General features: G+C 35.2%; 1 protein-coding gene across 2 annotated transcripts in view; it reads right to left on the reverse strand.

The window, feature by feature from the left end:
• Positions 1–1,740: 1,740 nt before the first annotated feature.
• Positions 1,741–12,925, reverse strand: part of Wdr33 (WD repeat domain 33) — a 103,770-nt gene continuing 92,585 nt past the window's right edge. The window contains exons 8-13 of one of the 2 annotated variants that reach the window (XR_011949672.1): positions 12,000–12,214; positions 10,931–11,128; positions 9,100–9,228; positions 6,944–7,414; positions 3,874–6,520; positions 1,741–3,692 (exon numbers count right to left, since the gene is read on the reverse strand). Coding sequence is in view for 1 of the 2 variants with exons in the window: in XM_072519342.1 (XP_072375443.1) it covers positions 6,078–6,520; positions 6,944–7,414; positions 9,100–9,228; positions 10,931–11,128; positions 12,000–12,214 (1,456 nt within the window). In the remaining variant the exon portion in view is untranslated. Of the gene's footprint in view, positions 6,521–6,943; positions 7,415–9,099; positions 9,229–10,930; positions 11,129–11,999; positions 12,215–12,925 lie in introns of both variants that reach the window. The other variant, XM_072519342.1, reaches the window with a different exon arrangement.

Here is a 12,925-nt window from a genome sequence, read left to right on the forward strand (position 1 = left end):
TTCTGACGTCGCAAATCTTGAATGACGTGCACGCATTTTTATAGTATTTTTCATATAAAAATACTATAATTATAAAGGATTTTTAATAAAATTTTTTGTTATATATGGTATACAGCCAACTACAGGAACTTAGATTCCTTGCGGATTACAATTAATATCATTCTAGAACTGTCAGGGTTTCAAAAACTTGCATGAAATCTGAAACGAAATTCAGGATCTACGTATTTTATGTATTACAGAAACTTGGTTCACTCATCCTCTTGAAGAGCAATTGGTGGACTTATGATACTTATTAGTAACAAATTTAACTCATATTTAATTGAAAAGTCGCCATGGTGGATTTTCTATCTTGTTAGTCTTTTAACACACAAATTTATAATCTGCAATGTCTATTTTAAGTCTAGTTTGGATTTAAGCACTTCTTCTTCTCATTGCGCCGTCTCCTTTCGAAGGTTGGCGATCCAAATGGCAATTGTAGTTTTGGAAACTGCTGCGCGAAAGATCTCTGCGGATGAGCGGTCGAACCATCTCCTCAGGTATTTCAGCCACGAGTTCTGGCGTCTTCCTACTGATATTTTGCCCTGTACTTTTCCTTCCAGTATAACTTGAAGTAATTCATATCTTTCGCCTCTCAGCACATGACCCAAGTATTGCATTTTACTCTCTTTGATTATTCTTAGTAATTCTTTTTGTTTACACATGCGACGAAGTACCTTAACATTAGTAACTCTTTGTACCCATGGAATCCTCAACATTCGTCTGTATATATACATCTCAAAGGCATCTATTCTTTTTTCTATTTCGGAGTCCATTGTCCAACTTTCACAGCCATACAGTAAGACAGAAAAAACGTAACATCTGATCATTCGGATTCTAAGCTGTAGACTAAGGTCTGATCTTGTAAAAAATGTTTTAATGCTCATGAATGTTTTCCTTGCTTGTTCGATTCTTGATAGGATTTCTTTTTTTGGATTACACTGACTATTGATATTTGTTCCCAAATATTTTATGGAATTTACCTGTTCTATTATTTGACCCTTGGCATACACCTGTACGTTTATTGGTGTCTTTGAAAATACTAAAATTTTAGTTTTGGAAATGTTTAGATGTAAACCGAACATTTCGCTGCGGTGAACTACCGCATTTATTATATTTTGTAGTTCTTGTGCGTTGCTTGCTATTAAGACGGTATCATCAGCATATCTGATGTTGTCTATGCTGATTCCGTTAATCTTAATTCCGCCTTGGACCTCGTCTAATGCAGGAACAACACAGGAAGATCAGGAGGCACATCTATCCTAGTAAGAAAACTATTATCGGTTAACCCAGGATGTTTATAGTCGTTACTAATTGAAGTCAACCATTTACTGCTAAACAAACTTTACTTCATTCTGTATTGTAAATCTTGTTATCGTATAGTTTTTTTTGTATCTGATTTTATAGGTGGATTTCTTAACAAAACCTTCAAATTATTATCTAACCTTCTGTGTATTGCTGAGCCATCCTCCCTTTCCCCATTAGCAAAAAAGACTCATGAAGCAACGGTACCAATTATTCAAGAAAAGAAAATTTTGCAATACGTCCATCAAGAACACGATTGGTTTTACAATGAGCTTGCCCAATGGGCTACTGTTGAAAGTAAAAAATGAGCAAAAATATACAAAATGGCAATTAATTTTCGCTAATTGTATTGTCTTAAATAATCGGGAAAAATGTAAGTGTAATAAAAAACTTTATTTATTTAAATTATATTTATGAAAACAAAATACAATCAGAACTAAAAAAATTTTTAGTTTATAAGTAATATTTCAGTTGATAATGACTAAAAAGAAAAATGAATTGAACTTATAAGTGGAAATGTTAATAAACTTTATCACAATATAGGCGAAATTTTAGTTTCTGATGTAACTGACTCAAACATTTAATGAGTTATATAAAGCAATTATATCTCCGTTGGACAAACTCTACCTGGCGTATTATGTAAAATATGTCTCCACGTATGTAAAATTATAAAATTTCAGAAACACTTGTACTGAATCCACAATAAAATCAAATTTACGCTAGAATTATGGTATCTCCCTTCCTATAAATTATGGTACACAAGTATGCAAGGTAGATCACTCCTAACAAATACAAGAAGTTACCAAAACTCTTACTATAAGATCCTTATACTAAGAAATACGGCATACAACAAAAACTGACAAAAATAAAGCTATTTTATGAAAAACAGTTACGAGAACAATGCTATAAAGAAGTCAGTCAAATGACAATAAATATTTTCGGATGTGTTTTTAAATTTTGATAAACATTCGTTGATAGTAGTGTAATAAACAACTGTAGTGTTGTCTTGTGTTACGGTGTATTCTGTAGAACACCAAATCGCACTAAATTTTATTAGAAGAACCACATGTACTTTGTACAACATTACACTACTATCTACGGGTGTTTAGAGAGTAAATAGAATTTTAAAAACATCCGATTAATTTTAATCTTAAAGAGGGGTCTTCACCTAAACAGGATGTGATTTTCAACACCGCGAAATACAGAACCTCTCCGTAAACGCGCAAAAAATTCTAATATAGATTGAACCAACCGACAAATTTCGAAGGTACCTGACCGACGGCTACAAATAGATACTCGAGAAAGCTCATTAACCAGGCGGCATAAGAACCAACCAAAATATTTTGGACAAACTGATAAATATTTACAGGAACAACACAGGAAGATCAGGAGGCACATCTATCCTAGTAAGAAAAGGGATAATCCATACTAGAATCCTAACCTCGCAACTAACTACTATGGAAATAACAACAATCACAGTGCAAATGAGGCAAGGAGAAATCAGGATTACCTCAGCTTATGTAAGACCACAAGATCCACTGATAGATGACGACCTCAACGCGTTCCTAAGTATAGCCGAACCATCAATGCAAGACTTAAATGCAAGATCCCCAACAAATTGGAATCATAGAGCTACGAACAGAAACAGAAGACTACTAAACAGTTACATTGATAACGACGACATCATGGCAATGGGACCCATCGAACCTCCCAGGAAATGTACTTCCCATCCATATCGATATAATAGTTGCTAGCAACCTAGGACTACAAAAAGAAATTCAAACATTAAATGAGGAACAGCAGACCACAACCCCATTCTACTGGAGTTAGGAACATGGGAGGAAAGTACCACTGAAAAAGGGACAAGAAAGAAAACAAAGTGGACCAACTACAAAAGACTTGTGAGCACTGGAATACACAATGTTCCGGTGATAAACAACCCACAAGAAATAGAGGAAAGAGACCTAGAGTTGGAAAACATCATACAGGAAGCACTCAGAAACAGCACTACAGGAAATACATATGGGAAGGTTTAAGGACATAAACCAGAACATAAAGGACAAGATAAGGGAAAAGAACAGAGCCAAACAAAGGGCCAGAAGGACAAGGAACCAGGTGGACAAAAACAGAGCAAGCCGACTAAATAGAGAAGTCAAAACGGTACTACAAGAACACCGTAGCCGAAACTGGGACAACCATGTCCAAGATATGGAGGAAGAAGGCCCAAATATGCAAAATATTTGGAAGCTACAAAAAATATTAAGAAATGACAGAAAACTAATCCCCCAATACACGGAGAGAATGGAATTATCTACTCCATTGAGGAAAAAGCCGAGGTGATGAGGATAACCCTCTAGAGAGAGTGCACATTAAATTATCACCCGGACAAAGACATAGACTTTATAGAAGAGTGGAAGAACAACAAAAAAGGCCCGAGGAACCAAACGAGATCATCCCTCAAACATCACCGGAGGAGATACAACTAATTAAAAACAGTTCGCCAAGGAAAGCACCTGGACCAGATCAAATAACAAATAGGTGAAATACCTGAAATACTTACCGGCGAGTAAGTAAGCGAGTATTTCTAACTAACATAGTAAATGCGATTATAAGATATAGGACTCTTCCCAAATCGATGGAAGGAAGCCCATGTCATCATGATTCCAAAACTAAGAAAGGACAGCAAATTCCCGCAGAACTACAGGCCGATAAGCTTACTTCCAGCAATCAGTAAGATTGTGGAAAGAGCCATCCTCCAAGCAGAAACAGACAGGCTAGGGATAATTCCAGAAGCACAGTTTGGATTCCGATCAGAACATTTCAGCTAGTTAGAAGAACTCAGACTAACGGAGTACATAGCAGCCTTATTCAATGACAAAGAACATACAGGGGCGGCCTTTCTAAACGTAAACAAAGCTTTCGATAGAGTCTGGCATAAAGGGCTAATTTACAAAATCTAGATAAAGCAGTAAAAACCTGCAAACAGTTTTAGAAAACATCGAAGAATAGAATGCTCTTCGAAAAGAGACATTAACAGCCAGAGGAACAATTGATAGTGCAATAGAATCCTTCAAACAACACGTAGACGCCACAATACAAAAAGCTAACATGACAAAAGCGCCAATAAGAGGATTCGCAGGTAGAAGAAGCAAATTAAGAACGAAAACAAAGATGAGATGAGACGTCTGTAAAACAACTAAGAAAAAGATCCAAGCGACTAACAACAGCAGCCTAAGGGAAGCAGTCAACGTACCGAGATACGTCGCTGAAAATTTTCTATTTACAGAACTGCAACAAGTCAAGGTGGCCGATATGATGACAGAAAAGGCAAGAATAAAATTTGCAGAGTAAAGGCAAGAATAAAATTTGCAGAGCTGGAGTTAAACCAGTCCCGTGGAAAGTCCCATACTACGAGAATGAGATATGATGCATTCCATCGATGGAAGTAAAAGCATCCGAAGCAACAAATACTTGATTAAAATAAATACATAACCCAGAGAGAAGGAAAAATCAGAGGATAGTACATAGCTCTATCAATGTAGACAATCACAACCACTGTGTAGGGCCAAGATTTTTTTTCAGGATGTACTACAAAAAAAAAAACATCAAAACGGCTTCAGCCACAAAAAATATATAAAAATAAAACAAAAACTGTCGCAAGTCAACAAAAAAAATAACAAAAACCGAAAAACCCGGGTATGTAAGACACAAACCCTCGAGCACCAAGTCTCCGAACTGGGCGTAGCCCAGAGCGGAGACTTGTGTCCCGAGAAAGCAATTTCAGATGTGCGGATAAGTTACAAGAGAATAGCAGGAATAAAGCGTCAAAGGCTAGCTTGAATTTAATTAGGTTAGGGAAATATGTTGGAGTTCTATTACCCCGGACTCCCACATGAAGAGCATTTGGTTGATAGTTGTGCCCCTATCGCGTATCAGAGTGCTATAGGGGAAAAAGGGAAGTCTGTAGCATTGGAGCGCGGTGGAGTGATTCCTGTTTAAACTCGAATTAAAACACCTCGCTCCAATGAATTGATACACACGAACGTCATTTCAAGGAGCGAACAAGTCCTTCAGGCTGGGTTTAATTAAACTGCTTGCTTGAAGTTCATTAATGAGTAACGGGAACGACAGGAGCTATGTCTACCGCTTCCACTTCGCCTTTGATAGTATACGCCGCAGTTGCAGATGAAATGACAAAAATAAACAAGATTCAAATCACGGCTTAAAAGCTCAAATACATACCTACTATTACAAAACACAGGTCGCAAAAACCTACATTTCTTAAAAATCAGAGTAGAGACCAAATTGGAAATAAATGGAAATACATGCAGTAAATGATGATCTTAATCGGGGGAGGAATGTAGAGATGTGCTACCGAAAAATATCTATGAAACTGAAAGGTCAATAATCGAGCTATAAATTATTTCCACAGTGCATTTTTAATATATCGAAATACATGCTCTACTTGTTTAATAAAATGCAGTTCCACTATGAAGATTATCAATTGCTACCTATGAAACTAAGTTTTATCCTTTTCATATGAATCTCATAAATGTTTAAGTACTCTACAGCAATGTTTTTAAAAGTAAATGAAATAAAAATCATTAAATAACCCTCAAACTTGACGTAATTATATCAAGTTTTTAAAAATTGTTCAAATTTCATTTAAAAACAAGAAAATTCAAGGCGAAAGGTAAGATATATACATTCAGTTGTACGAACACTAATCTAATTTACTAAGAATATCTTCCCCGGTTTCCACCTCTTCTTCCACCTCTGCTGCCTCTTCGTCCTCCGCGATCACCTCTTCCCCTGCTGAAACCACCTCTACTTCGCCCACCTCGTGCTCTTCCTCCTCTACCTCTTCCTCTGTCATCCCTACGACCTCTGCCTCTGCTAAATCTGGGACTATCCAACCAAGTATCTTCATCGTCAATTAAGTCTTCGATATCCAAATCATCGTCATCGAGATCCCAATCTTCGTTCCAGTCATCATCGCTGCGATTATCCCATTTTTCCTGGCTTCTGTCGTCGAAAGGGTCTGTATCGTTCCAATCTGGGTTATCTGTGGGCCCAAACTTTCGAAAATCTTTTCCACTAAAGCTAGAATTATAAGGAGGTTTGTCGGATCTATTACCTCTGAAACTGTTTCCAAATTTACCGTTTCGTGACCAGTTGCCTAAAATTTAAAAAGGTTAAGTTATTAAAGAAATAACAATTGAAAATAATTGATGTATATATTCGATGATTACAATAAATCTTTTCAGGCACAGATTTTAGAAATAGTGTTGATTACGGGTAAATGTGATTCAATAAAATCACTTAATCTGATTAACCTGTAATACCAGTTAAGCTTATTTTCATCTTTCCTACCGTCTCTTCGTGGTACTTTTCAGATTTTTGTATTTCTGTCAATTTTGCCGTCCTTGCTAGACTTATTTTATCGACACGTTCTGCTCAATTGTGACATCATTCTGGCATTCACCACGTTACATCTTTAACTTCATATTATGTTAACATGTCTACATTTCTTATTATGTCTCTAAATGACACTTGTTTGAGAAAGATCTGAAGTTATCAATATGCATAATTGTATACTAACCTGATTTTCCTGGACTATCTTCAAAGTAATCATCATCGCGCCTATAATCGTCTTTACGTCTATGGTCTTCCTCGCGCCTATAGTCATTCCGTCTGTAATTGTCGTCACGTCTGTAATCACCATCACGTCTATATTTGTCCTCATGCATGGACCCTTTTCGAAAATCATCATCCTCCTTTCGAAACCTAAAGTCTTCGTCGCGGTCTTTAAACCTTAAATCTTCATCGCCGAGTGACCGTCTCGTATCGAAATCGTTGGAATCAGAAGCTCGACTACCTTTGAAACTTTTATCGTTTCTGAAATCTATGTCTTTTTTATCGCGCATGTCGCTATCGGCTTTGTTTAGATCTTCCCCGTCTTCATCGTCGTTAATAGGCATTACATCATATAACTCCTCTACTTCTCCTGACGCTATAAGTTTATTGAGAGCATCTAGACCACTGGCTAGCGCTTTTTGTAATTTTGAACCAGCTGAAATAAGAAATAATATAGTAATTCAATAAAATGCATATACTCATATGCATATAATTTAATATACTGATTGAGACTAATATATTAAAAACTTCATTACAAAAGAAATATCGAAATAAGAAATTAGAGGACAAAATAGGTTTGTCAAGCTTTGTTTATAAATATAAAATCTTCACTGTAATGACAATTAAAATAAGCAAATTTTGACATTTGGTTTTTGTACATAAATTGGATACATTTTGTCGCTTTGGAAACTGAAATGGTATCGAAATATGTACAATGAAGGTTTTAACAATAAATAGGTCGGAAGATGACATAGATAAGAAAGTCTAATTTCCGGTATTCAAAGAAATTATGACTCCAGTGGATCATGGACAAATTTAATCATTGAATATCTTAATTAACTGACAATGTTAAACAAATTATCGTACTTAAAATAGGTGCTTCACTGTGATCAATAACCAATTACTTCAATCCATAATCATAGAAAATTCAAATATCGAGGAGTGCTTGAAAATAATAATTTTTGCCTGGAAGACATGTCTGGCCATCTACAAGGATCAGAGGTACAAACTAGTTGGAGAAGCAGCGATGGATTTTAATTAGTTACATTTACACATTTATAATGTGAACACATGGAGAAGAAAAACTCAACACGTTCCTGCAACATATCAACAACATCCATCCCAAAATACAGGTTACCATGGAACGGGAGAATCATCAACCACTTCCATTCTTAGATGTGTTGGCGATAAAGAAGGAATACTAAAGCATAGGATATACAGTATACCCAAAATCAATCCATATTGACATATTTATACGCAGATTCTCACCACCATCCTGCATAATTAAATTCGGTAATCAAAAAATTAATCACAAGATCTGAAAAACTGACAGATGAGGTAATGAGGATCCACGGAGGAAGCTACAGAGCTACCCGAGGAATGGATTGCCAAACGTTTAAAACGTTCTAAACAACAAGAAAAGGTTAATGCGAGTTATCTTGTATACATATCTAGTTTTCTTGTATATACTTTATATATATATATATATATATATATATATATATATATATATATATATATATATATAAAATATACTTTACACCAGTAATGCTTTGATTAGTGATCAGTATAGTAGTGTCTGGGGACTCGGGAGACTGAGATCTCGGAAACCTTGAAAAAGACATCGAAGAGGATGTCGAAAGCTCGGCGCAATGATAATCGACGCGGTTCAACTCGGAAGACTGGTGAGTTTAATGTTAATTCCTGTAATAGTATTACTTAGAGACGACTACAACTCGGGGTAAAAACTCGGTACATGTAAACGCAAAACAAATTCAACGAAACCAAAGAATGGTCGGTCTATGACGTATTCCTTCGATTCACGAAAATATTTTTCAGAAAAAGCACATAGTTTGGTTCCATGGAAGGATTGTTCCCTGTAATGATATTTTCTGAAAAAGATTTGAAACTTAGGGTTTTTTGAAATAGAAACATGGGGTCTGTTAGATGTTGTATCGATTTAATCTAATTAGGAAATAGTACTACTAAAATTGTGAATTTTGCTACGTGAAGTAATATTTAAACAAATTATTCGTATTTGAATTGTAATAATTTTATTTAAATCATTTTGCTACGTATTCTATACCATGCTTACTAGAAATTTTTCTACCAAGTACTTACGTTCTACTGGTATTACTTTATCATAAATATAAAGAGCATTTGGTGCAATATTGTTCAATGGAACCGCTCCTGGGGTATTTTCAACCACAAGTTGTGTGATTACTTCATTAAGAGCTCCAGTAGTGTCATCTAAAATAAAAGAAGCATTAAAAATAATATATTACAGTATCTTACTTATCAAAAGTTAATAAGTAAATAAATAATCTGATATTTAACACTGCACACACCCGAAATGCGATCAAATTGTATTCTCTCGTTATCATTGTAAATTGAAGATTACACAGCTATGAAATATGATCCAATGGTATCCTCTAGTTATCACTATAAATTGTAAATTTCAAAGGATCGTTTGGTATCCTAGAGTACCTACACAGTACGTTTGGTATCCTAGAGTAGGTATCTGAAATATCGTTTGTGTATATTCTACCTTACGATTAACACCATTAAATGAGAAAGATCCAATACTTTGGTCATATTATAAGGAGGCCTTAATATCGCTTCCTGCGGCCACTCATTCAGGGAAAAATAGAAGGAAAGCGCTGGGTCGGATGAAAACAATTGTCCTGGCTGCGTAACATTAGACCTTGAACAGATCGAACAGTCGAGGAATTATTTCATGTAGCTATCGACCGAGAAGCCTTTCAGCAACTTGTTGACACGATGCTAGCCAACGCTTGAAAACAAGAATAGTATGCAAAGAACATATTCTAGATGTAGACTTTAGTCGAAAATATTTAGACTTGAAAAGATTGTCACTGGCTTTGCTCCATTCGTGCAGACTACGTTATTCCTTTACATGTATCTATATGAAATTAGTATGGACTTGCTATCAGGGCTTCCAGTGCAGCCTGTTCAATCCTTCCTCGAAATAATGCATCGTACCTTGAGTTACTTAGGCAAGTGGTTGATCGTATTAGAAAAATAGTAGAAAATAATAATAACCTTTTCGAAGATTTGGTTGTATTTCAACATAATGAAGCTCTTCCACACTTTGCTCTACCTGTGCGAAAATTTTTAAACGAAACTTTTCCTGCTCGTTGGATAGGTAGAAGAGGACGGGTGATGGATTGGCCACCCAGGTCACCGGATTTAACAACCCTAGACTTCTTCTTATGGGGGTATTTAAAAACAAAAATTTATGCTAGTCAACTAGAATCTCTGGATGATTTACAACAAAGAATAGAGGATGAATGTCGACCATTAAATGCAGATGTGGTAAGCAATGTCAGAGAAGAATTTTAAAATAGATTGTACTATTGTATGAAAGTGAATGGCAGTCATTTTGAACAATTATTGTAAACCTTTTTGGTAGTGAAATGTTCAATCTAAATATTTATAATAAAATTGTTAAAAAAATAATTTTTTTTTAATCCAGTTTTCTTGATTTTGTATTTATTTTTTTCAAAAACTAATCACTTTAAGCATCGTGTGTTATACATTTTTGAAATCAGTCCAAAGAGGAGAATCCAAATATCAAATAAAAAAAGGTGGAAGTAATTAAAAAAAATTAAGTGATGATATGGGGGTGAAAGGGTGCCTTTCCCAGCAAGCTTAAATATGACATAATGTCTCCCCTTTCAAATAGTAATTGACGTGTTTTTGAGCTTTTTCTAAAAATTAGAAGTTCACAAGTTATTTAAGGTGGATAGTTTTATCTGAAAAGCACTGTATAACGCACCAATTCGTTACATATAAAAATGCTCACCATTATATTTTTTATTTTATAGTACCTACTTTGTTTAGGTATATGAATACTTGTGAATATCCCGATGGAATATGTAACGAATATTTGTTTTGTAGTAACATAATAATATAAATATATTTCTCTTACCACTTGTTTCATTCCATTGAGCTTGGAAATTACGAGGTATGGGCTTACTGAAAGGCACTTTTTTGGGTTTAGCTTTCTCTTCGTTGACTACTCCGTCCAAGTCCAAACCAGGAATGGCTTGATTTTCGTCCGTTAGAATTGATGTTATTTCAACTTTATCTTCCGGACCCATTCCAGGAATTATTGAAATTGGTTCTTCTAAAATAAAATTATGAAAAATGTATTAGATTTTGTTTTTTTTTTATATTTTTTAAGAAGTATAAAATCAATACCGTGAAATATTTTTCGTCTCTTTAATGAGAGGAATTCCATTTATGGAATAATTAAAAATTTGCATCACTCTTTCGTTTTAACACAGCAGTTGGGTACCTATAAACTTTGAGCCCACGTCCTTTTTTTATCCCTGTCCAATAGCGTACAATCAGTAATATCTTAATGGATCGTTTTCCCGAATATTAAATGCCTGCTTGATGTGGCATTTTAAAAAATGTTAACATCTGGAAACACAAAGCTTTGAATTAAATTTAGACCAAGAAATCCTAATCAAGCTTGAGATTCAGATTTTTTAAGGTATAAATAATTTTATCAGAATAGAAACCAAAATATAAAATTTAATTTAAAATTTCTTGAAGATGATATTTGCCATCAACTGCTATAACTATATAATAGCGTAGGACGTGAACAGTAAAAGAATACCCTAGAATCGAAAATTTAAACCTTTGAACTTTTTAATCTAGACCTATTTAAAAAATATTAACGAAAGCTTACTAAAGTGGAAGCCTTTAAAAACATCTGTGTATATTGCGTCACTAAAAATATGATCTACAAATCATCAAGAATCCTTATTAAAAAAAAAACAATGGGGATTGGAGGAATATAGATGGAAATATATCAAAAAATTATTTTCTAACTTTAGCTTCAAAAAAATGCATAAGAAAAAGCAAAAGGACATGTGTTGGTTCCTAAAATGGCATGAGCAAAACCTGGCCAAGTACCCCCTTTTGTAACTCATTAACTCGTTTAAGATATTATTTTAATTGTTATACACTTGATGTTAATGAATCCTTACCTCCCATATCAATGTCTTCTAAGCCTGCAATTCCAGCTGGTAGTGTATTCAAGTTATACTTATCTCTCATTTGATCTCCCGGTCGATTTCTTGTCCAAAATTTACTGGTATGATCGTTGGAGCCCGAGCATAAAATATGACCTAAAGGATGCCACGCTAAGGTCCACACGATACTGTCATGTGCCTGTTCTATAGCTCCCACTTCTTTATCAGCTCTGAAAAATATTTTGTATAAGTATTTTTGTAGATCTTTGCATTATAACAAGTACATTGTATGCAGTAGTCTTGTTAACTACAAAATAAGAGATTAGGAGAAATATAATTACAGTTATGAGTTTATAGGAGGAGCTAGCCCCAAATTCCTATAATGGCAATGATAGATTTTTTTTTATAGCCCTTTTTCTATCCGAATTGTCGAATAAAGGCCTCTCCCATTTCTCGCCATTCATCCCTGTTGTGTGCTAGGCGTTTCCACATTGGTCCTGCGACTCTTTTGATATCGTCGCTCCAGCGCATTTGAGGTCTTCCTCTTGGTCTCTTCGCATCGTACGGTCGCCAGTTTCCGACTTCTTTGTTCCATCTACCATCTTCGAGACGTTCGTTGTGTCCAGCCCATTTCCATTTTAATTTAGCTGCTTGTTTCGCGGCGTCCTTTATTTTTGTTCTGTTCCGGATTGCTTCGTTCGTTTGCCGATCTATTAGTCAGATACCAAGCATCTGTCGTTCCATGGCTCGCTGAGTTTTTCGAATCTTGTCCATGTTCTTTTTTGTGAATGTCCAGGTTTGAGCTCCGTAAGTGAGAACCGGAAGGATACAAGAATCGAACACTTTTGTTCTAAGGTTTTGGGGTATGTTTTTGTCTTTCAGTATGTATGAGAGTTTTCCAAATACGGCCCATCCCATTCTTACTCGTCTGCTTATTTCGG

Source organism: Diabrotica undecimpunctata, chromosome 1 (assembly GCF_040954645.1).
Source record: "Diabrotica undecimpunctata isolate CICGRU chromosome 1, icDiaUnde3, whole genome shotgun sequence".
Lineage (NCBI taxonomy): Eukaryota > Metazoa > Arthropoda > Insecta > Coleoptera > Chrysomelidae > Diabrotica > Diabrotica undecimpunctata.